At 39.9% G+C, this 26,376-nt stretch overlaps 1 protein-coding gene across 3 annotated transcripts in view; it reads right to left on the bottom strand.

The window, feature by feature from the left end:
• RSU1 (Ras suppressor protein 1) overlaps positions 1-25,464 on the bottom strand; it is a 101,561-nt gene extending 76,097 nt beyond the window's left edge. For all 3 annotated transcript variants that reach the window (XM_015618253.3, XM_033511814.1, XM_033511815.1), the window contains exons 1-4: positions 25,336-25,464; positions 24,976-25,087; positions 17,971-18,021; positions 3,096-3,216 (exon numbers count right to left, since the gene is read on the bottom strand). In XM_015618253.3, the coding sequence (XP_015473739.1) occupies positions 3,096-3,216; positions 17,971-18,021; positions 24,976-25,084 (281 nt within the window). In that variant the 5' untranslated portion in view covers positions 25,085-25,087; positions 25,336-25,464. The remainder of the gene's footprint in view (positions 1-3,095; positions 3,217-17,970; positions 18,022-24,975; positions 25,088-25,335) is intronic.
• Positions 25,465-26,376: the final 912 nt, after the last annotated feature.

The following is a 26,376-nucleotide window of genomic DNA, read 5'->3' as shown; positions in this document are numbered from 1 at the left end:
AGCATTCCATGGAGAAAGCTGGTCCTTCCTTGGTAGATGAATTCTAGCTAAACCACAAATTACCCTTTTGCACATCATGCTGACCGTTTCTCATTCTGCCATGTAGTTCTTCACCATGATACCAAATACAAAGGGGAATACCTCAAGTGCACAGTATTTATGTTCATTGATAACTGCTGCTCAAACCTCTTCTTAAGAATAGCAAATCTGTGTCACTACAGAACTATTGATGCACATGGAGCTTGAAGTAAATAAAATGTCAGTCTGTGACTGATGAGGCTTAATCTAAATATACCTCTATCAGCCAGTGTTAAGAGGGCTCAGGACAGCAGTTCCCACTGGCAACCTGAACAACACAAGGATATGTAACAGAAGGAAGAGATTTCTCTGATAACCCAAAGCAGACAAACTAGACAAAATGGTAACCCCTCTATGACTTCAAAGAGCTTGAACAGGGTGATCCAGATAATCACTAGAGCTGCTGCAACAATGAAGGCAGGCACACGGCTGGAGATGCCTTCACAGAACCTTACTGTTTGCACATGAACTGCTTGTACATGGCTGTTTATCGCATGAACAGAAAACAACTACCTACCAGCTTCTCGTTCTTACTGTCCCCATTGCATGTACAGTAAACATATACCTGGTGTGTATGGGTCTTGCTTCAGCTGTCACCCAGGTTTGAAAGCAGAACAGAGAAGAGATGTATCTTCAGAAAGCCTGTACAGGTAGCTACTGTCAGTAACAGGATTTTATTCTTATGTGAAGACTGGAAACAAACATGACCTTTGAGATGTTTTCTCTAAACATACTCTGAATTTGATTCTCTTTTGATGCAAAAGTGATAAACAAAAGTCACAATTGAAGAGGAGATGTTAGGTGAAAGTGTGAATATCTGACACGTAAAACTATAAAACCCCTAGTCAAAGTACTGACAAAGTTGTGCAACCAAAAATGTGAAAGATCATATAACTTCATGAGCAAAGACAGAAGAAGCACATACGCTATTGCTTTCACAAACTCAGAAAATAACCTCACCTTTCCTTACCCCTTTTGCATAAGCCAGCCTCAACAAAACAAGAACCTGTAGAGATCAGCTCTCTGTAGCTATATCTAGACAAAATCCTTCTTCCTCCTCATCCCCAGTAAGAAGTCCCATCATAGGCATACAACTCACATTGTTGCTGTAGTATTAGCAATTAAAACACAGAAAGGCATTCCCTACCATTGCTACTGCAGAATTGCCACTGTTTTAAAAAATGCTCTTTACACAAAACAGGGCTAAAGAAAGCAGCTGATTTTCCTCTACTGAAAAGGGTTTTTTTACCAAGTTGCCCTAACAGCCTTCCCTTTTGCAAGCAAGGAAGAGGGAGGGAAAGAATGTTCTCCCCACTGACAAGAAGCAGAATGGTATATATACTTTGGCAGGGACAGAGAACCAGCTCAAAGTTGCTGCCCAGCACTATTCATCCCTGCAGAAGTTCAAACACTGAGCTCGTGCCTCACCTACCTTCCAAACGTTACATTTTAAGCTTTCTGTGCAGCAGTACATCTTCTTTCTTTCCACACCACTTGACCCTTCCATTCCAAAAACCCTCCCAAAAATAATCTCTGCTCTTATTCAAGGTTCCTCTCTCCCCTAGGGGGCTCTTCTGAAGCCCTCTAACACATGCACTGCAGATGACAAGGGTTTCTGGGTTGTCTCCTGAAAAACCTACTAGAGCAAAAAAGTTTCTTCATCACTGACTCTCCAAGGGTGTCCAAAGCAGAACCCATTTTGCAAAGCTAAAACTTTAAACTGGGTGGTAAATCCTGTGCCTAGAAGACCATATGTAAGGAGAGGATTAAGAAGGAAGCACATTTAATCTCTAAGATTTAAGCCACATGATACATGAAGGTGGCAAATGTGGTTCCCGACTTAAATGTCTGTTGTTCCAAACACGAAGTGGTCTTATGCATGGCATTTTTTTCATTAATGCAGACTAGTATTTGAACTATATTAACAATGGTTACTGCTTTAATCCATGGGAGGTGCCCAACTTCTTCCTTCATATACTGCAATACCTCTATATGCCATACCAAAAATATGACTCTAATCCATGAAATACAAAGAATCCTTTTTAATATTTGCTCTGAAAAGTGATTCAGAGGTTGAAGCAGATATTAAGGAAAGCTAGAAATCTACTGTGACCAACAAAAAGACTAGGGAAGACAGATCATCATTAAAAGGTTTATTGGCATTCCAACAGTTCAAGGCACAATTCAACTATCAGCATTTTACAAAAGTATCTAAAGCAGAATGCACTGAGTCTAGCCAAAATAATTTGGTATTTTGAAGAGAAAAAACGCTCAGTTTAAGGTGTTTAGAAATTGGAATTTATAAAATACAAACATTCTTTCTATGAGAAGCCTATAATGCTAGAGCTTACACCTACCAGCGCTTTCTGAAATAGTTACACTTTAATATGCCCATTTAATTTTAAGAAGGTCTTATGCCTCACATTTGTTTTCTTAATAATTCAAGAAAGCCCTCTGCAACTGTAGTTATTATAAAACATCACCAACTCTACTGGAATATAGCATCTGAACACTTAACGGAAACACCCCTGCCACAAATTCAGTCAATACTAGCTCTTTGAACTAAATGCACATCGCATCTAATACATGCTGCTTCCTTTACAGGTTTAATATAAACTGAAGTGTCTATAAACCCAAATTTGAAAATTTGGAATTAAAGTTTTTTTTCAAATCAGAACAGGAAACAGAGTTTAATTCTTATGCAGTAACCACAGAATTAAGAAGCAGTTGCTAGGGAAGTAAGTCAGTAATTGTTCAGTTTGACTACAGTATTCAATGAGTATGAGTTGCTGCTCTCCTTACATGGTTATCGGTATACCAGAGTAAGTTCTTGATCATTTAAGCTTCTGTTTATCCAGGAGATTAACTGAACATGCTGAAGCTGTAATTCCCAGGTTATCCCCAAAACCACTTTCAATAAGAAACTTTACTATCAAAAAATAAGAAATTACAGGTTCAGCTGTGATGACATTTGGTAATACCTCTATTACAGCATAGTTTTGCGTTAAGATACGCACCCAAGGTTCAGGTGTTTGAGCTTCTGAAGGCTGCTGATCTGTGTAGGCAGCTCCTCAATCTGGTTGTTGAAAAAGTTGAGCACTTCTATGTTTCTCAGGTCTGCGATGTTTGCTGGCACAGCTGTGGGAAAGTTTTCACAGTGAGATACTGCAATTAGAGCAAGCTTCCCAGACTATGGATGCTTTACGAGCACCTGGTGTTTGTACAGTAGCTGCAGCACAGAAAACATCTCATTATTCCATTAAAAGCAAAATTTACATCCAAAAACCCTCTAACTGTTCTCATTGTTGAGAGTACTCATTTTATACTCTTCAAAAATTACTACCAGAACTGCAAGGTATTTTGACTAACAAAGATCACTGCAGAGAGAGAGAGACAAGGAAAGGTGCTCTTACAAACTAAGAGAAGCAGGCTGTCCTCTCAATTCATGTAGCACACACAGGTTGCAAAAGTGCAGAGCCTGAGGGACTTGTATCATGTCATTATTTGAGTGGAAAAAACATTAATGGTACAAGTAATGACACACCAAGACAGCAGTTGTACTAAAGGTCTTTAACAACAAACATAAAATAATCCCTCATTTTTAGCAATGGGCCATTCCGGTTACTGCTTAAACAATTTAGTATCCAAATTCTTGGTCATTTAAGATACAACAAAATTCAGAAAAAAATTAAATTCAGTCCTAGAAGAACTGTTTAGCCAAACCCATTTTCAGTTACCTCCCACGAGTGATAAAGTAACTGATCAATACACATACATGGCTACAGTGGATGACCAACAGATCAATAGCGGGTTGTTATTATCTAGAAACATGAACTATAAGGCAGAAACACAATACGAATGACTGTGCTAATGAGCTTAAAAAACTATTCAGATTTGCATCTCTTCCTCCCTTAAACTTAGTGAGATTTAAGCAGCCAGCTGAGGTGTAAAGGAGGTTGGCAAGTCACCTGCACTGAAGCTTGCACCTGGGCTCAATATTCACCTTGATTCAATCTCAACTTTGCATCAGGAACCCACAGAGTGCTCATTTAAATAATTAGAAGGTTTTATGAGGCCATGACTTTTTTTTATTTGTTGGTATGAGGCAATCTTGGTCTTAAAATGGAGTCAATAATGTTTACAAAGCAGAACATTGCAGTATGTCACATTTACTAGATTTTAAGTCTAATTACACTGTGAACAATAATGGGATCCCTAACAAAGACTCTAATTACACTACATAAATATTACTGTTGAGGGCCATATTCATTGCAGGAGGTTTTTAGCAGACTTTTATACCAAGTCATTAAGGCAAATCTGCACATTTAAAAGACCTCCCTTAGAGGTATTTTCCAACGGGTCTATACTTATCTGTCATTCAAAAATAGCAAGAATTATCTGCGTTCACAAACTGAAGGGTATTTCGCTACTGCTGTTGTTTTAAATTATTCCCTAACAGTAGTTAACTGAGGATTTTAATTGACATCATTCAGCTGTTTCCAGCCTCAATATTTCACCAGAAAAGTAATTACCAGTAATAAAATATTTTCCTTTCAGAAATTAGACTTCATAATTTGACTTTGATGAGATGTAATGGACAGGCAAACCATGTTTCTGGTCTTCTCAGAGACTGCATTTATGAAGACTAGGAATCTAAAGTACTAGAAAATAGAGGTTTTAGTTTAGTCAAAGCTCTAACAATAGAAAGACCAATACAGATATATCACAGTCTCCTGATATGTTTAATCCCCACATACTGTATTTCATGTTGTGACTGACACTTAGGATACTTTATATCATTATTTTCTTCAAGATACACTAAAAGGTGCATTGGTAAGCAGGCTGAGATGAGAAAAAGGCTAAGTATTTAGCAAAGGATTTAAATGAAACGCTTTTGTTTCTTACCCTGTTAAATCAAAATGAAAAGCCCCAATCCACAACAGTACTTTTTGTTTTGAATGGAATGCCTGGAGGTATTTTGTGAGAAGGAAAAACAGAAGAGTAGGTCAACACCATGCTTGTGGTAGGGAAGAGAGGAAGAGAGGACTTTTTCCTGTAACGGTTTATTTTCTGGTTCAACAATTCAGATTAATTTGTAATATAAATTAATGCTCTTTTATATTCAATGAAAATCAGAAGACTGAGTTTAACTCCTGTACTGATCTTGTAGCTAAACTGCACAGGATAGTAGCTTCAGGTCTAAAGATCAGTGGTCAAGCAAGGCTAACTAGGCATATAATGCTCTCTGTTTCAGACTTTACACAACCTGACTACCATCCCACTGCTATGTTGCAAAACTCTTCCCAGATATACAGCAGACTGCCAAATCCCAAGACATTCATGTTCTGGCAACACTGAATTCCACTCGAGTCTCCTTCTCATGATGAGCTGTGAGAGTGAACTGTCAGCATCCTGGTTCTATTCACCCACGTATTTACAGTACAATCCGCAGTGTCTTAACAGCTCCTCTAAGACCATCTGCTGCCCAGTGTCATTAACAACTCCCCCTCAGCCAACGCGAGTACAATTTGGCAGCCCAGTGCCTTTGCATTCTCCTGTGAAGCTTCAGTCACATCATGAAGCCCCATTCATATTAAGTTTCACTTCACAAGACCAGGAACAGCTTCCTCTTGTTCAATACTGGAAACTGCATACAGTGATTCACTATGACAGCTGTAGACTTCTTGATTTCAAAGGCTGGTTGACAGTAAAAGACAGGGTCTGTAGGCTGCCCACAAGGAGTAAGAGGACTTTGTTAATGTTTCTGAAATAAGGATTGGCAACCTGTTATACTTCAAAGCATTTATACTCTTTTTGCCCTGAAGTTACTAGCAATTCTTAGGTGCTAAAACATCAAGTTCTCATCCTTGAGACAAGTTATTACATTAACAAGTATTACAAGTTATTACATTTTATTCCTATACAACCAGCAGCTGTTTGAAAGTTAACAAAATTATTTCCAAAATATATATAAGAAGTATTAAATGCTACTATTCAATGCCTATGCAACTCCACACCTAGAGTACCCTGGATCTGGGCTTTAGCTCTTTTTCAGCATTGAGAAGCAGAAGCCAGCACCACACTATCTTTACTGGAGGTCTGATGTTGCCCTCAGTTGGAGAGCAGGCACTGGGTCAGGATGACCTTTCACCCAGCACAGTTACTTTGCCTGCAGAGCAACGCACTAAAAACATCCAGATCAGTGACAGCAGCTTGGAATCCCATCTCAGATGTAAACCTTTTCCATAAAGCAGGAAGTCAAGAGGTTCTCAGACCACTACCTGGAACTGACATGGAAATCCAACTCCTTTTCTATACCCGACCTCTGACAAAGGACGAAGAACACAGGAAATGGAAAAGAACAAAACAAAGTCCATTATTTTCCCTCTAGCTCCACACCATGGTTCTTTTCCCATTCAGACAGGTCTCAATACAACTCCTCCTGTAGTGCCAGGGCCCTTTACACAGCTGAAAACGCACAGGCTTCAGAAAGTCATTATTTCTGAAAATAGTCACCAAGATTATTTCTCTTAAACATTTGTGAAGCCTGGGAAACAACAGCAATCCTCACAATTTCAAAAGTAAACAAACTCAGGTGTTTGCATCTAAAAGATGAAATCTAGTCTGCTTTTTTTTTTTTGTTTGTTTAGTAAAGACATTAAATTAAACATTTCTGAAGACACTCTTGGTAAAAAAGATCTGTATCAAAATTTCCTTTACAGTTTGAAACTAAAATAAAAAACATTTTAGATAAGGAACTTCAGGTGAAAAAACTAGAAGGGTCAATAAACTACCTAACCGAATAACTGAAATGATTTAGCAAAAATTTAAGTTTCCAAGAGATGATCATATGGTATGTAAACTGCATTAAACATTTCAGTTAATTTAAACCTTAACAGTGAATATTCAAAATAAACACTATCCCACTGCTGCTTGGAAAATGCTATCTGTAATACCTGATCATGCATAAAATTGTGCATGAATAGGCTTGTGATCTCAACAAATATGACCCAAAGGCTACAGAAAACCTCCAACTGAAGTCAATGTTTTCTGAATCAGACATCAAGAGAAACAAGAATTTTTATTTTTTTTTAAAGTGAGATTAATTCCTTTGGCAATCACATCCTTAGAAACTTTGAATAGCTGCAGAATCCCTGGTTTTTTTCAGAATGTTTCTTTACTTAAAGAAATAATTCTGCAGTACCTAGGAACATGATGTTCAGTAGTACTCCAAACCTTTACAGGTTCTAAGGGAATATTTATCCAAAAGAGGTATTAAAATAGCAGTACCTGACAGAAAAGAGATTTATATGGCTATGCCAGTTTCTCATTAAACTGTTCCACTGGAAAGCTGGTCAAGAGTCATACAGAGTAAAGAGAACTCAATACATACCTTCCAGAGTCCAATTAGTCTACTGTGGATCCCAGGTACAGATTTCTTGGGATCAAGAGCAAGAACCTACTTTTTAAGACTAAAGTAAAACCTGTGGGCTATACAATATAAAAAACCCAGTTCTCCAGACTTGCTAATCCAGTTAGCATCAACAGGAAGCTTTCATGAGTAAGGATCCCTTAGTGTAAAGGTCATAAAGACATGAAATGTTACTCACATTTCATGGGGGAGGAAGAATTTAGAATACTAAATATATAATGCATTCTGTGCATCCAATATAACTGCACTCATAGAGCTAGAATCATGTTTAGATTAATTTGACAAGGGCTCTGTTGTACAGAAAGAGAAGCAATCAGCTTCACCAAAATGAAAGAGGAATTAGCAGAGGGAGAACACAACAGTTTTCATTTTAAATATTCATAGGCATGCTGATATCATACTTGGCAGCTAACTGGAGAGAATCCTGATCCCAACTGAAGCATACAGTACTTAATTTACACACTGTGTAGTTCCAGTTTCCCCTTTTGCCCTCCCTTCACTCTTCCAAAGATGGATATTATTCTTCCTCACACTGAAATCATTACAAACAAACTTCTCTCTCTTCAGTGCTTTCCAGAAACCAGCAGGATTTTTTTTTATTTTAATTATCTACCTCAGATATGAAACTGTTCTTATGAACATGTTTAAATTATACTATAGCTCACTGATGTACTACTGTGCTAACAAAGCAATTTGTCAATAAACAGCTTTCATTTAGGAGCCAGAGTCTAAGGAGAAGAGCAGTGAGAAGACACTGGGAATCAAGTGACATCTAGTGAAGAGAAAGGACAAATCTGTTCTTTGAGAAAACAGCTTAAGATGTCAGAGTTTGGAGAGAAATACTAGAAGCCAGGGGCTGAGGTTAGGAAGGGATTACTATGTTGAAAATATATCACCTAACTGCAAAGACCAAAGTAGCTCACAAAAATCAGATGCTTTTTAGCATTTTTAACAGAATTAAGGAATGGTGTAAATAAGGATATCTATAAAAATGTGGATATAAACACACCCTTCATTTTTGCAAGTATTTTTGAAGAGAACAAAGTATTAGCCAAGCTTTTTGAACTATTGGTTGTGTAGTCAACCACAGCATCTTCATCTTCAGTAACTGCTTTGTGAGAAGTGCACAGTTCAGCCAAGACAGTTGCTGTCTAATATTTAAGCCAGGGGTAAAAAATAACCTTGAGGTACACCATACAAAAAGCTGAAGAACACAGGCTTCGTGCCCTTATTACTGGTCAGATTATCTGTGTGTTGATACTTCAACAGCAGATGGTTAAGAAACACAATTTCTGCAGGACAAAATAACTTCAGTTGATAGTGTCAAGATTTAATATTAAGCTTCCACCAAATGCAAACAGTATCACTAAATTCCAGTGAGTCTCTTTCAAGTGTTTGAGCTGTTTAAGCATGATCTTTTCATATTTTCACACTATTGCACAGTTGTAAAGCCTTGCTGGCTTTAGATAAATCAACCTGTCTGAAGTTCATTCAGTAAGTTCACCTTTCTCTTCCTCAATATTCTCTTCACTTCAGTCTATTTAACATGTTTTCTGCAGTTTAAAAAAGGGACTAACCAAAGATGTCCTGCATACCAAGCATTGAACAATAACTATACATTACCCTAAAAGGTGAAGATCACTATTGCCTCTTATTCAGAAGCATCCTGTGTAGATACCTGTGTGCCTAGCAGTGCTTATTTACAAAATCCTGCTTTAAGTGTGTCTAAAAAATTTTTCATGATTTCAGTTTGTCTTATTAGCCAGTATTTGGATTTATTTAAATTTTTTATATCACTGAAATGTTTTTAGAAATGCACACAGGACTATATCTCACTGAAACTTGGATTAACTGAGTCTTTCCCCTATTCAGCATTGCAGACTGCTGTGCTGACACTGCTGAGTGGGGACACCAGCCTGTCCTCTAAACACATTCACAGAAGAGGCTGCAGTAAAAAAAGCTCACTGCTCAAATGTAGAGTCAGCACGTGTGTTTCCTATTCCAGTTCTCAGAACTGGGAATGAATTAAGCTCCCTCCTAGCTTGGGGTTCCCATACCCAGTACTTAAAACCACCTCAAGTTTGGTACAGAGTCCTCCCTGTGCCTCTATGTTAGCTTCTCCCAGGCTTCAACTGACTGTACACTTAATTTCCAGCTATGGGAGATACTACTTCAATATGAGCAACCAGTTACCACATTGCCCATCATCACATCAAGATCAGGGAATTATTTCACCCCAAAGGTTATGCCATAGGATGTGAATGGAAAAAGTTAAAGGCCAGATGCTGAGTGGTCTGAAGGGAAATGCTGTCATTATCCACTTCAACACACCTGACTACTCAAAGAACAAAAGAATACATAGAAAATAGAGTACAAAAACAAGTACACAAAACTAAATTCAGTTTCCCCTCAATCTGCACCAAATCTACCTTTTTGTTTCAGTCCTTCCATATTAGAAGCCAAAAATTTCTACTTGGCTTGTTAGACAGTAAATTCATTAATACAAAATTAATGTCTAATGAGGTGAGCTCACTTTTGCAATGTTCACTTCTCTTTTGAAAATACCAATCACAAAATAGTCTGTATGTGGCAAGAGGATTTACAGTAAGTTTCCATTACAATCTGTGTATAACCACAGAATGATAATTTATATGGGACTTCTATACCTTAAGTTTTAGCTTTCATATTTTCAGATTCTGTGCTGCTTTAGTGTGTAACTCTGAGCTTCATATTAAATGTTAGTAGGTAGGTAGTAGTAGGGTAGGTAGACAAAAAAATCCTTTTCCAGCTTGAGATCAAGGACAGCTGTTACAAGCTTCAGGCCCAAAAAGTATAAACAACAGTGAAGGAGGATGTGACTTCATAACCTAAAGCTATAATTGGACAATTAACTCCAATATGCAAATGGACCAAAACTTATAAAAGTGTGAGACTTGGTGACCAGTCATCCATTTTGTGACCAATCTGAGTTCATCTTGGGTGTAGCCCTGGCCAGGCTCTTGTACTACCCAAGGTGTATCCTTTAAGGCCTTTTAAAGAATACTTACTCTATTCTTCAACTCTTCCTAGCCTCTCTTCTAGGTCAGCCTTCTCAAGGCATCACTTCCAGAAAAAAATAGAGATACTTTAAACCACTGGGAAATAAGTGAAGACACAAGAGATCTGTATTAACATGTCAGAAAACACTGAAATTTAAAAAAGGAGTTAATATGTTTGCAGGTGTCTTTTAATAAGAGAAGAGCATAACTTTCTGAAGAATTATGTTCAAGACAAGTGATTTGTGTCTAGCGTTGTTTAGTATGGTCACTTTACTTATGGTGCAAAACTGACTTTGGTGCCATACAGCACAAACTTTGACTATTTAATTTATGCATAAATTGGGTACTTTGTGCATGTATCCTTATACCATTACAGCACAAAATTCTTTCACACATTATTCTGTTTCATTCCCCCAAAGCTTCTCAGAAGCAAAGTTGATATTATATATATTTAAAATTAAAATATTCTACCATCTGTATTTTCTCAGAACAAAGGTTTGGGGTTTTTTTCAGGAAGAAAAGAAAAAGCTAACAAGGTATTTAATCTAAACATTTGAGTAGAATGTCACAAATTTAATAACTCATATGTATAGGGATCTTCCTCTTTCTGCTTTTCACATCCTCCTGTGTACTGCATTCATAAAGATATTTCCCATTAGAGATCCCTGCATCAGAAATAGGAAGTAAAACCAAATCAAAACTTACCAAAGACATTAGAGGCTTACAGTTAGCTTAAAGCATCTCTCCCACACACAGATGATAGACATTGTCAGGCACAAGTCCCGTGCGTTGGTCGTGGCCCTAGTCTCACCTTGCAGACATTACCTGCCCCATTTTGGGGTGTATAACATCAGGACAACAGCATGGAATGACTTACCAGAAAGAAGCAGAGGCAGAAGCATAGCAGAGGAGAATACACGAAGTAACAAAGAGTAAAGAGTACACGGTCATCTAGTTCTTTCCAGAAGTCTGCAAGTTTGTTATATAAATAACTTGATTCCCAGCAAGATGCAAAGTGTCAGACAATACCAGTGGGAGACACCATCACACATTTCAGCAGACTGGAGAAGACAAAGCAGCTAGACTGGGAAGGAATTCAGGACAGGCAGATGCAGTGTTGCTGTCTCTGGACTACCTCCAATACATCCAGGTACAGACTACAGCCAGAAAGGTGACTCAGAAAGTAGACATCCTAATGTAAAAATTAAACCAAGAGATTTCTAGCAGCATGCTAAAAAAGATAAAGGACACAGACAAGAGGGTTAACAGCAAAAAAGAAACAAGCTTCTGTGCTGGTCACACACAGAGACAAAAACAATTTAGGAGATGGCTGAGCAAAGAAGCAGTAAGTCGTGTGAGCATTCAAAAAAAAAGTTTTGAAGTGCTCTGCTGAAAGAAGGCAAAATGTACAGTGATGATAAAGGGTGACCACATAGCTGTCAAAAGAACAATGATCAATGAGACACAGCTATTCTGACACAAGCACAAAGTGAACTCAAACAAAATTCAGGTCTGGAAATGGGAACCAGCAGCAAAAAACTAATGGAACATCCCACAAAAAGGAATGGATCAAAGGTGAGTAAAGGATTACATGAGAATCAAGGGAGAAACAGTGCAAAGTTCACAGAACAGTACAGGACATCAGATCAGAAAAATGGTAGAGGTGGACAGAGAGCACGAGATCAGGTAACACAGAAGAGGTTCGAGGAAAAAAATAGTTGTTCCTGATCTCTAATCATTTAATCATTTGATAGTACTGGATAAGGAATCAGAGCACGAGTACAAAAGGATATAGAAATCATCAGGAGATAGCTATAAATAGCAGAAAACTTTTAAGATCATCTACAGACAGCACAAGAATATGTGAAGCCAGTGAGCACAGGATCACCTAAGGTTAAGGAGACTGAGGAGAACAGCAAAAACGAAGTTGCTGTCCACCATCACCTACCAGGCAGGATGAATAGCTACCAGGAACACAAGTGTCTTCCCAGGAGTAAAACTGCTAAATGTACTCAAACAGTGACCTCTACTGGACACACCGCAGAGTATTGGTACTTCAGTGGCAGCAGTAATATTCCAGGTACAAACAGGTAACCACACAAAAGATAGAATCTCTGAATTGATTTCTTCAAATTATTCCAACGTTAATTAACCACCACTGGCAGGTAATGCAAATGATTGCCATAGAAGTTACAAGTCAAAGACTTACTGCACATCCCAAAAGAAGTGAAAATAAAATAGGTTGGCAGTATAATAGTTCCATAGATATTGATGACAACCAGCACTCACATCTGCTGTCAATGCTGAAGTAACCTTTAATATTCCAGCCTGCTTCCCAGTCACATCTTCCCCTCTGTTGCCCCTCTGGGTGGGATAACAGACAAACTGAGCACTGAAACCTCTTCAAACACACTTCCTATTCACAATATAATACATGGATTTTAGTTGTCAAAACTTCATCAGCATAGCATGTAAGGACTTCCCATCCTATCCTAGGATGTGAAATTCTGTGTATGTTTAAGTGTCTGGAGAATACCTTGAGTTAGCCTATCTATCTAAAGTCCAGAAGGTTCAGTATCGCTTCATACTTTATGACAAAATAGTACACAAAAGCTGTTCTTCAGGAAAAAGCATACAAGACACAACCTACATTTTTATGCTCTATCAGTATTCCTTATTAAAGTGAGTTTTTTTCTGTTGCTAGCTCTATTCCCATTCTTGCTCACTTACAAATCTGGTGGTACAAGGGGAACAAAAGGTGAAACCTAACCTACTTGCTGACTTCAGCTTACAAAGATACTTTTTTCCAGTGCAAGGTAGCCATTTGTTGTAGTAGCACAATCAATTTACAAATTAAATACATAAATAAATACAACCTCATGAGCCCTCAAGACATGTCACAGATACATGTTTGTCATACACAGACCCTACCACCAGCTCAGAAAAAATCCCCATCCTGAGTCAGGTGATCTATTTTACACTGTCTCCCAGAGCTCCACCTTCTGCTTGAAATGATATGGGGCAAGACCTAGATTAAAAAGACAAGCCTGGTGACATCCCTTCTTCTCCCTGACCTGGCCTCCCCAGAATGTCAGTATTTGGCAATTCCCAGCCTGTTCCCCAGAACCATTATTAAAGCACAAGCTCTAGCTGCAGGGGTCTGAACAAAGTAGCTCTAAGATTGATTTCAAGAACTTCTATGAAAAATTCCTTGACAAATGACTGTCACTGCTAACCCAGCATGAACCACGGAGCAGCAGTGTCAAGGAATCATGGCAGCTGGCCCTGCAGAACAGGCAGATCTACACCAACAGCTGAAGGTCACTTTCATCCTGCACAAAGGCACCAGATGAGCAAAGGGCCAGGATCGCTGCAGATTTTCAATTATGTTCCACCTGAATTTGAGTGAAGCAGGCCTAGAAATACACAGAACAGAAGCATAAATACCCATAAAAATTTCTACTGTTGCACAGATGATGCAGAAACAGTATTTGTGGCTGACCAAACCGATCGAATGTGGTTTCTACAATAGTGCGTCCTGTGGCTCAAACTCCCTCTCTGCCCCTCTAGCACAGCTACTTTAATTCCCTACCACTATTCATGTCCCTTAAATGATCCTATTGAGCAAGAGGTGAATATTATCTGTATGTCCCTCAGCTACCATCAAGTGACATGGAACAAAATCAATTTGGTCACATCTACCCAAATTAATCCACCACACTGAAGGGCAAATATCTACGGTTCAGCCACTCATTTCCTAAAAACACAATGGAAGTCCAAAAAAACATTTTTTAGGACTTCCATTGCATTTATTTTGATGGTAACCAGTAGGTTTAAAAGACACCTGGATCAGGATCAGACAACCTATACAGGCTAAGACTATCTTGAATTTCACTTCTCAGCTGTATACTGGATAGAAGGCTTTAAAATGACTAAATGATGGAACAGAAAAACACCCAATACAACATACACAGACACTGGCCCCTATGTCTACATTATGCCAAGAAAAAGTTCAAATATTCACTTTCTCCTTTTGCTTTCTGTCAGAGACCCTACCAAGGAATTATCCCAGCTTTGTCACTTATGCAGCACCTGGTTCAGTAAGACTGCAGATTCACAGCTATTTAGCTTCCCTGAGAATTTTGCTTTTATTTGAAGCACAATAAGTTCTCACCAAGTAGCAAAGGACAGACTCAACTAGTTGTTTCAGAAGTCACCTAGAGCAGAAAAAGCCAGTTCAAGACCCTTCCATTAGCACATCACCAGATAGCTGAAAAAAATTCAGCCTAATATCCTCCAGAAAAATCAATGTGGACTTGAGTACTTCTGATAATGAATGATTTAGACACATAAGTGAAGCATGAACAGCACACTAGAAATACTAATAAAATCCATGCCACAAAAGTATTCTGAGCAGTATGATGGATTTAATAGATCTGTCCTCATACTTGCTGACTAAACTTTACTTAATTTTAATAGTTTCCCACCAAGAATAAAAAGTATGTTTACATAAAAATATGCATATCCACTTTTTACATTTATTTATTCTTTCAGATAGACATATTTACTCTAAACACCACAAAAAAAAAGGCTAGCAGAACACTCATTTAAATGGCAGAAAACTAGTAGAAGATGCTAATATGACCTTACTGTAGCATGTCAAGTGTCACTGCCATCAGCTTCCTAGTCATTTTAAGAACAATCTGCTAAGACAATTAATTACACAGTTTAAAAGATTAGGTCAACAGTGTCAAATATGAGAATATGAACTTGAAATTTAGCCTTTTAAAAATGTGTGCTGTCTATTTAAGTGTCTACATCCATTTGTGAAAGAAGAGTAAGTTTCAGACTCGATGTGTTACCTCTCAGGACAAGCAGTGGTCTTACCTTTCCATGAAAGAAACCCAAACACAGCAATTAGAAAGGCTGACAGGATCCCTTGGCTGAGAGAAGGTATGTACTTATAGCCTGCTGATCTGATGGCAACTTTAGGAGAAAGCAGTTCATTGAAGGCTGAGATTTAATGTAATGTAACACAAACTTGTAGTCACAGCAATCTAAACTATTTTGAAAACTAAAACTGCTTTAAGCAGTACACTCTGTATTTTTCTTGAATAGTTAAAGTCAACCTGAATACATCCTTCTTAGACACTTCCTATTACTGTATCTTTCCTCCCCACTGCAGCTAAGACTCAGCTAGGACATAGGTCAGTTACTCAGCTTTTCAGTGTGGAGCTCATGCTGAAGCATATGCCCTCCCCAGGCTCACATCTGAGACAGCCAGGTTTACCACGATTCAAGTCTCCATGCAGGAGTTTCAGCATATCTCCTCTTCCTCAGAGCAAGGCAGACACCTGCTATCTGCCCAGACAGTTGTGTGCTCAGCTGACATCCTTTAGCTATGATAAAATTTGTAAGGCAGTAGGTGGAAGAGCTGATTCACTGGCAGTCTGAAAGTGTCAGATTTCAAAAGTTCTATGACTCACAAACCTCAGACAAAGAACAGTGAAGTTGACAAAGTAACATTTCCAACTCATTTCATCCTTGTGTGAGGTAAGCAGCCATTCAGACATACCAGAGTAAACAATCAGCAAGAGAGAGAAGCTTTGCCTGTCAGCACTAAGGTACCCAACCTTGAGTAAGCTGTCTGATCACAAGAATTAGACAGAGGTGTGCAGAGTGAACTGCTATCTCAAGGTGCCTGCAACCCTCCAAATGCTGCAGAGAAAACTGCAGTGGCTGAGTACAATTAACTGCCTAGCTTTCAGAAGCTCAAGTACAGAGAACCGTCTATCTCCCTGCAGTACCTGAGGGAACACACAAAAGTCACTAGCTGGGTGGCTCCACAGCCCACTCCACCAGAGGCTGATAACAGATGCCAGATGGCAGTATGCCCAAAGAAAAAGTACCACAATCTTTCTCAAAACATTCTTCCAGCTTCAAGCTATTTGTAACTTCATAGCCTTCTAAACAATGGACAGAGCTGCATGTTTAGTAGTGATGCACTTTGGATTTTCCCTCCCTTAACTGGCCTGTTAATTTACCCTTCAGTCATCATTTACATGCCAGATGGCTGGAAATCGTTACTCACAATTGTAATTAAATTGAGATTTCTTTGGAAACTACAATGGGATAAAAACAAATAGCAAGATGGCAGTCTAGAGAGCACTACACTATCAAAAGAAGGGTCCTCAGTAACTAATTCATAGTTCTCATAGCCAGTCACAGTGCTCATAATTTTATCTATTTACTACTACAAACCCTTTAAGCTACGTATTAGGACCCAATAAACTGCATCTAGTGAAGTGCTTATGTGCTAAAATCTAAGGATATTTATATTTTCCTCATGCTTAATCCTCTGCAAATGCTCAGACTATAGTGACACTTTTGCATTAAATCACATGTTTTAAATAACACATACTACCTTACAGCTCATGCAGCAAGTGGTGTAGAGTTCTACAGGTTGACTTTTACTAGTTTGTTTGTGTTTCCTAAGACCCTTCTCAATTTGTACTTGGAGACCCTAAAGCAGCTACACTCATACCCACTTTACTGGTTCCATTCCCCTCCCCATTTCATCTCTCCAGCTGAGTTTCAACAAGAGGACTGGTTTACAGAGAAATCCACTGGCACATACAGAGAGTAGACAAGAGAAAGAGCATCAGCAAGTCCAACACTTCTCTTTAGAAGATGTATAGAAGCAGGGGTGAGACAAAATTCACTGCTTTGAAGTTCAACAACCAAGAAGCAGGAATGTTTGCACAAGACACTGGTAGATAAACCACAAAAACAAACAAAGAAACCCACAAAAACCTTTGCCTTGCAAAAGTCGGTCTGGAATCTCCCTCCACCAAGTTAAGTCTCACATTTTTGCTCTTCTTGACATGCTGTTCACCAGCACCTCACTTAGGGGCTTCTTCACTGTGGGAAGCAGGATCCACAACCTGAAGGCGGAGTGTGCAGTATGACCAAGAGACAACCTTTTTTTGGATGGAAATAGGCTACTTGACTTCCATGCCTGATGCTGACATTCAGTTGGCCTTGTTCATATATGTTTGGTTACAGAAGTAATGAAGTGCAGTTGTAATTTGCTTTGCTTCAGTCAAATTAATTATCTATTCACTAAAATACAAACTCTGTTGCTTCTGATACAGTTAAAAATTCCAAAAGTCCTCACCTTAACATAAGGACTTCGGTGCCATAGTAGGACATGGATTTCTGGCTGAACTGGTTATAATACTGAGAATTACAGATCTCCCAGTACCTTGCAGGTTTGTATTGAAGCTGGAAAGGCATGTTGAAAATGGCTACTAAATAACACCCTCAATCTCTTTACTTTTAATGAAGTGCAAAACAAGAAGCAGCAGCTTTTCAACGTTACTGGACTGCCTGCAAGAAGTCCAAAACTAGGATCATACTTACTTGTAAGCTTGTTGTGACTCAGAACCAGCTGTGTGATGTGAGATAGCGTAACTGCAAATGAAGAGAGAAAGAAGTTAGTTTATGGACATGGCAACTGAGAGCTTGTATCTGTTTCAGCTGAAAAAAAAATAAGAAAGTTAGTTTTTCCACTCCAGTAACTTGATTCACGTGTATTGTCACAAATAAACAAGAGAAGCAGAAAACTAAAGGACACATCCACCTACTCCTCTGCCCTTTTATTTCACATTTCTGTTACTGCATCAGACACAACAACATGGAGAGTTTTACTCACTGATACAGCAACCTGTTTCAGCTAATCCTTGAAAAACCTGATGACTTACCACAGGCAAATATAATCTGTTAGGAGAATGACAGCGGTCACTCAAAGGCACCATCAGATCAGAAAGTTCAGCGCTTTTATTAAAAAAAACCAAAAACATCACCACAGTTCCCTGTTCAATTGCAGGTTGTGAAGGAAGGATAGGCAGGGAAGAGAAAAGAAGAAATAGCGCCTCCCTGAATTTCTGCCAAGATTTGAGCACCCCAAGTACTGCCTGCACCACCTCACTATGCAGAACAAGAGGACAGGGAAAGAAACCCATAGAAAGTCTGTAGAAGTATTGTAGGAAAATCATCACTAAAGGGTAGACAAGAGCAGAAGTCTCCACAAAGAGCTCTATCTTTAAAACTTAAAAGGCACATTGGTGATGAGTGAACCATAAGTAACCATTTAACACTACTGAGTACTTACCCATATAGATAAATATAGGATTGCAATTTACACAGCAAAATGAGAGAAGATTCTGGAGACAGTCATAAGCTTGTGAATAAATGCCTAAGTAGGCTTCATACATTTGTTTCTCTTGGTTTAGCTATTTTAGTAACTTGACAATCAGTAAAAGTCAACATTTCATGGGCCCTTGATATTCAAGCCTGACTAATAAGAACACAACCACCAGAAGGGCAGCCCTACCACTGAGGTGAAAAGTCCTCTAGTCTGATGTCTTCAGTTTCAAGGCAACTGAACCTAGACCATAGCAAGATCAAATCTAACATCATCAATCCCAGGGAAAAAAAACCATTTTTTTCTGCATTTCACTTCAGAAACAAGTCATTCTGGAGCCCTGAGGCTTTACCTAGACTCAACACCATTAACAAAAAAATTTGCTTTTTTTTTTAAAAAAAAAGGAAGAATTTTTTTTTTTTTTTTACACTGTATAAAGTTGCTTCCTTTTCACTTTGCTTTTAAAGCAGCAAAGTTAAACAATGTCATCACATCTGTACAAATAAAGCATGGATGCTTACTCAAAAGCAATAAAGCTTTGGGGCTGCAGACTGTGGTCTGCTGAACATTGAACTCCTGATGGATTTAAATGCCATAATAAATTCTGTGCATATTTAAAGGTAAGCCCTTTGACTACACCATCAAGCCACGTGCACCACTGGCCTTTAGCAACAAGGTTAGAAGGATTATTCTCACTACTCCCTCTCCTTTTTTTGTCCCATCACTGTGTTCTTCAACTGAGACTACTTTCAGAAAGGTTTTCTCTCTCACATCTATACAGAACAGAATTAAGTCCACATTAAAAATTTCAAGGCTGAAACCCCTAGACCAAAGACATTTGAATCTGTATTTTACTGTCCAAATTTGACAGAAGCCTTGTCTGAAACTTCACTATCTCAGTCAATCCTGATGCATGACAAGAAGTCCCATGGCACCTTTGACCAGCAACAGCAGGCTGACATCCCCCAAAGGAACAAGAAAGGCTACACTCCAATACAATTTTGAAAAGAGCAAAGGTTTAGGTGTCTGTGTTCTGGACTACTTCCAGCACCATTTTAGACACATCAAAACAAAGAGATTCTTCAGTCTTGAAAGGTCCAAAGCTACTACCAGTTCAGAAGCAAGTTCAGAAGCATTTTAAGAACGGGAGCCAAGATAAGAGAGCAGTACTTGCTCACTCCTTACACAGAGGGAAATTTCCTCACTAATATTCAACAGACTTGAGTCAAACAACCAGCCCCTGGAAATAACATGTTTTCCTTACACTGCCACATGCCTACTCCTGTGAAAAGGACTGTGTTGTGGGAGCAACTGAGATTTACCTCATCTTATACATAAAGTCATTCTGTAGAACAACTAAACTATCAAGTCTGACAAGGAAGACATCTGTCTTAACTTATTAACATCCCCAGTTAATATCTAGAAGGCTAAAGGGGGCCTCATGGGGTAATTTTGATTTGGATGTACACAGTCCAGGTAAGCATAACATACAAGAGGTCACATGACTCAGCCCATGTACCAGCCTCCCAAGAACAGAAGGGCACTGAGATTTCCAAGGGAAATTGCCAAAACCTCTCTGATGACATTGCAGGAGTTTCTCGACACTACCTTGGTAACATTAAAGTCACTAGCATACAGGCAGTATGTGATTATCACAGTTACTGTGATTTCATGAATGCAGCAGATATTCAGACAGAATGTGACAGTCTTAGGGTCAGGGTAATACCTACTGCCAGAGCAATTTACTTGCATAGTAATAACAAATTCTCATTATTGTCCCAGTCCCACTATTATTTCAAAAAAGAGCAAGTCACAGGAAGAATATTTAGGTTCTTCCATTGTGGCGCTATTAACAAATCTCTTCATATACTGCTGCCACGCACTGCAAGCTAGCTTTACATAAAATATCTGGATGACAATACTCAACCTAATTATTAGGGAAAATATAAAACAAATAAAAGTCTTCTCCATCAAAAAAAAACCCCAACCCTCCAACCTAACAAAACAACCAAACCTAAGTAAAATAAATTAGAAAAAAACACAAACCCCACACCCACAAAACAGGAAGACCCCAGTGACTTTGCTGAGCCAAGATAAGACACTGCCTGTCCCACTGGAGGAAGTTAATGCAGGATGAGCATTACAGTATTGTTACAAGTAGCCTGCCTCTCCATCTTCTGTGCTTGCAGTATTTTAGGAATGAACAATTTTATCAACGCTAGCTTTCTGATAAATAATTCTAGTCATGTTAATTCCTACCACACAAGTATGTACTTTATGCAAAATATGAATAGCTTACAGATGGAATGATAATGAGAACAAATTAACACATAAATAGGATTGCATCCAATATTCATTCCCTGACAACAGAGCAGATGTCGCAAGTTATTTGGGCAAAATAATTCCTTTACTTGTAGCTTCACCATATCAACTGCTTAAAAGACACATAAACGAGACTGGTCCATACTCTACAAACAATCCCATAGTTGTTGATGGCTATTCAAAGTCCTATCAATAAATGCCCTATCCTTTGCTGTATTAGAGAAAGGGCACATCACTCCCTTCTTGCTGGACCTGCTTGTTCAGCTTACAGGATGTCTATTAATGCTCTCTACCATTACATGTCCATAGCGGGTGCTTTATAAACAAATATAATCTATTTACTTCACAATATGGAGGCAAAAACCCCAAACCAATACAACAGAACACTTTTATGGGAGAAGACATTTCTTACAATATTTATTATAATATTTACTAATATATACATTTATTTATAGATATAGATATATATATATATTATATATTTATATATTTATTGTAATATTCTTTTTTTATTAATGGAGGATGCACCACTATAGTAGAGACGTGCACATAAGTGGTGTAACTGTTGTTTTATCATATGCTGGAATAATAAAAGAAGTCTTTAACACTTCAAACTGTTTCACATGGTATTTGCATAACAAGCTAAATCACAGAACACTTAGATCAAGGGATATTTTTGCCTCAAATGAAATCTCTTTTCTACAGAAAATGTCTGAAAAAGGGTTCTTATATTACAGTTCTGAAAGCATCAAAAATTCCCATGCTCTGAAGGTCTGTAACACAGTTCTAGTTTGTACTTTAAGTCATTAGGAGAAAACATAGAAGTGCCTGTATTCGAGGAATATTCCAAAAATAGAAGTCTACTCTAAGGACATTAATAAACTCATAAGTTAGAAGTGCTTCAGGGACTACTTAATCTTTTTTTGTGAATCTGAATGCCACATTGTGTATAAACTGGTAACGATACTTTCTTTGCTAAACATGAAAGTGGGAAGAGATGGAAAGGTTGCCAAGCTTACAGGTCTTGTAATCCTGTCAATCTCCTTCCAGATAGAAGTATTTCATCCTTAATTGGAAAGAGACACTGGTACTTGATAAAGGCAAGTTTTGTCTGCTTTGTCTCTCCCACAGCTACCACAGAGGGTGGAAGACAATGCAAAAGAAAGTATGAGTGACTGCCCTGTACTGCAGCAAGCCATTCACTAGACTGAAAAGAGAAACCAGGAGAGAGTTGTATCCATATTCCCCTTTGCTCCTCTTTGCCCTCACATAATACCAGTTTCCTCAAATCACTTACTTTTTTTGTTATTTTTTTCTAAACACACGACAAGAACAGCATGACACCTAAGGAAAAGGATGCACGCTGAACAGATGTACATGGTATGCTGCTTCCAAATCTTTGTGCCTCTATTAACCCTAAGTGAGTTAAGTTAAAAAAGGTTAAATACAAACTCATTAGCCACTCTTCAGCAAGTACCCAAACATGCAGTGAGACAAGGCTTGGTCCTTTCCTTGAAGTGTAAGGACTACAGGGAGCAGTTTACCTTTAAGGGGCACTTGGCAACTCTGGTAGGGGCATTCACAACCACTAAATAACTAGGTGAGATAAAATGCTGATCACGGGTTATTGAACACTGTAACTCAGGCATACCTTCCAACCTACAAAACTCAAATAACCAAAAATGTTCTCCCCAAATAATTTCTAAACTTACCTTCATTCTCAACATCTACTAGTGGCCCTTCTTAAAGATGAAAGGCCGTGCAAGAAGAGTCACTGGGCATGAATAGTGATGACTGCTTTTAACAGAGATATTTACTTCATGGAAGGAAAAAACAAAAATGAAAAGGCAAGCTTTAACACTGCCCTGGAAAGGTATGCAACACACAGAGAAGGAAAGGTACCAGGTCAGACTCCTTTAGCTTACATGCCAGTTCTGAGAGCCAGAGAAAACCAAAACATCTGATCTGCATTAGAGAAGACCATCCATTTGGAGTTAGATGACAGGGATTTGAAAACAAGTTTAACACTTCGTCAAGCCATTACTAAAAATTCAGAAGCAATACCTATTTATTACTTTTTATTTGGTGAAAGGTAATCCTTCTGCAGAAGGCAGATACCTCCATGGTAAAATAAAACCCAAACTCAGAACAACTTATATGTTCTGTCAGTGAATGTAATATCTGAAAAAGCAATTAACAGAAATCAGTCATCATTTCTCCCTTCCCTAACTTTCATCTCAAATTGAAAAAAGGTCACAAATCCCCATGCTAGATCAAGTCACATGACATGCACCAAGAGTATCAGCACAGAGACTCTTCTGATGCAGTCTAACCAGCGTACCACAGGTTTATACTTCATGCATGGAGCTCCCTGCCAAAGACATTTCAGATGCTTAATTAGCAACCTGGTATCAGGGAGCATCTGGGGACCACAGCGTCCCACCCTGGTCCCTGGCCCTGCCTGAATAACAAATCCCAAAGAATCTTTGTGCAAGAAAATCTTTTTTTTTTTTTTTTAGGATTATCAATGTGCTTCAACATTATCCCTCTTCCACGCCTAAAGGGCCAAAGCTGGTTAATTATGTGTCTAGTGTTGATAGTGCAGGCACCAAACCTACTTAACAAAAGTAACAGTACTCTGCTGCTGCCCCATATACCTGACAGATCTAAGTATGGTTCTCAAAACTGATCTGTAATTAATGTGAGCCAAACACTACTTTGTCTCAAATAACTGCTCATCCAATAGAAATGCAGTGAAACTTTCTATTTAATGAGTTCACATGTATGGTCCTTACACCATCTTCACGAAGTCCCATGCACTACCCAGAAACAGGAAAAGATTAAGTATAGAATGAAGACTTAAGTACAGAACCTAGTTCTGCAAAACTGTACTTAAGACTTTGTCCTTTACTGATGTAATTGAAGACACCTTGATGTGCTCCAAACTCTGCAGATAATGGCAAGTTGGTAGTGAGCTATACCTTTCCCTAAAGCTCATATCTATCTTGTAAGAAGAGTCATGTACATTTGCTCCTGGCTGCTCTCAAGTTTAACAAACATTGTAAAGAGCTAAACCACAATGCAGTCAGGAGTTTTAAGTACATTGGTTGGTTGAGATTTTACTTTTTTTCCCTCATAGCATCATGCATTCAGAAAAATTTCAGCCTGTGGCACACTGCAGACAGTCACAACTTTAGTTCCATGAGTATTGGCTATGTCATACCATGTGCACTTTAGCAAGGCAAAGATACCTAACTTGCTCTTCATTTATGTGTTCTCCTGAGCCGTAACAGCATGTTGCTATTGATATACTGTATTTAGTATAAATTTAACTACAGCAAATGCACCCTACCAACAGCAGCAGCCTGTCATGGTTCAGGAAGCATGTACAATCATATTATATCCAAAGCATGATGCTGCTGTATCTGCGATACAGTATTACTGTCCTCTCCTTCGGAGACAAGTCCCGGTAGTTGCAGGCTTATGTCACCCTATCCCTTCTAAAAAACCAGTGGAAATGCTACTTGGCTGGTGTTTTTGCTCCAGCAGCAGGACAGAGAAGAGGGAAAGTCGACCCATCAGTCAAGTGCCAGAATGCCAGCTGTGCGGCAGGGAACGCCGAGCCCCGGTGCGGGGTTCCCCTGGACACACACACGGCTCCTCGCTGTGCTGCCGGCAGCCTGCCGCGGGGCGTTTCGCTCAGCCCATGGATCTTCCCCGAGCCTCCCCATGCCCGAAGAGCCTCGGGCGGCCCCACCACCGCAGCGGGACCGGGGCAGCGCCCGGGCCGGGGCAGGGAGGGGTGGCCCGGACCCCCCGCGCCCAGGGCCGGCCCCCGCTCGCCCGGGACAAATAAGGAAGTTTCCGCGCTGTGCCCGCCCGCCGCCGCCGGTACCTACATAGGCCGGGCACGTCCAGCATGCTGGAGATGCCGCGGTCGCACATGTCCACCTCGGGCTGGTTCTTCTCCCTGCTCTCCTCCACGATCTTCTTTAGGGACTTGGACATGGTCTAGGTGGGGCAGAAATGGACACCGTAAGCTGGGCACCGGGGGATCCTCGCCGAGGGCTTCCCCGCCGGGACGGCGCCGATACGGCCCCGGCCCCGAGGCGTCTGAGGGCAGAGAACCCCCTGCCCGGCGCCGCCGGGGGCCCTGTCCCGTCCCGCCCCGGCCAGCGGAGCATTGCCTGGGATGCCGACCGCTGTCCCACCCCGGACGGACGGACAGGCTGGGCCCGGCCCTGCCCGAAGGCACTCACCACACGGCGGGACACAGCGGGAAGCGGCAGGAAGCGGCGGGGAGCTGCGGAGAGCTGCGGGACGGCGGGCGGATCCCACGGTGGGATAGCGGGCGGACCCGGCGGATCCTGCGCGCGCCGCCCCGTCCCGCCCCGCCTCGCCCCGTGCGCAGGCGCAGCGCAGCCCCGCCCGCGCTGAGGCGGGGGCGCGAGCGGCCGGGCGGGACTGCGGGAGTGCTGTGGAAAGGCTGCCAGAGTCCTAGCACGTTATCGCCAAAATAACCCACACCAAAAAATACCCGCTGCATTTAACCAGCGGTTTCCACTTCTCCAAGTGCCTTCATGGATTTTCCAGTCGGCTCTAGCAGCAAAACCGGGCTGGGTCCATGTTCTGAGCACTTTTAGCTGGTTTCGCCGCGCCATGGCGTTGGAGTTAAAACCTTACCGCCCAGAATGTAGTATACATGTAACCTCTTTCATAGGAGTTAAGAAGCTCCTACTTACTGTCATTCAACAGCTACGGCCTTGATTACAGCCTCAGAGCAATCAATGACTGAATCTATAAAGTTACCTAAGGCCAGGCTACCCATTGAGAACCAGAGCTTTGAATTTTGCATGTGTACTCCATGGTGTTACTGAATAGCCTAAAAACGGTGTGCACAGAAACCGAGATGATGAACATTTGCCTAAGGCAGCAAGTAAAAAAATTCCTGGAGGTGCAACTTCAATTTATCCCTTTCTAGAAATGTAAAGATTTAATACTAGACTACAGAATTGTGTAAAAAAAAGTGTCTAAAAATTCTGTACTTTTAGATAAGCAGTTGACAAAAAAAATTATACCAATTATACCAATTGGAGTTCCCTACCTTGAGCACTTCCTGAAGTCACTGTCTGCTTTCAGGTCTTTCTTACAAGATACCACTGGAAGAGTATCTTCCTTTAAGCTAGATTTCTCAGCAGAACTGTTACTCCGATGCATAGGATGATGATGTATATATTTTTATTTTTTTTTTTTGTCTGCAGAAACATGAATCTGGATCCCTTTCCTGTCTGAGAAAGTGC

The sequence above is a fragment of the Parus major genome, chromosome 2 (genome assembly GCF_001522545.3).
Source record: "Parus major isolate Abel chromosome 2, Parus_major1.1, whole genome shotgun sequence".
NCBI classification, from domain to species: Eukaryota; Metazoa; Chordata; class Aves; order Passeriformes; family Paridae; genus Parus; species Parus major.
This window is presented reverse-complemented; position numbering and strand designations above follow the sequence as displayed.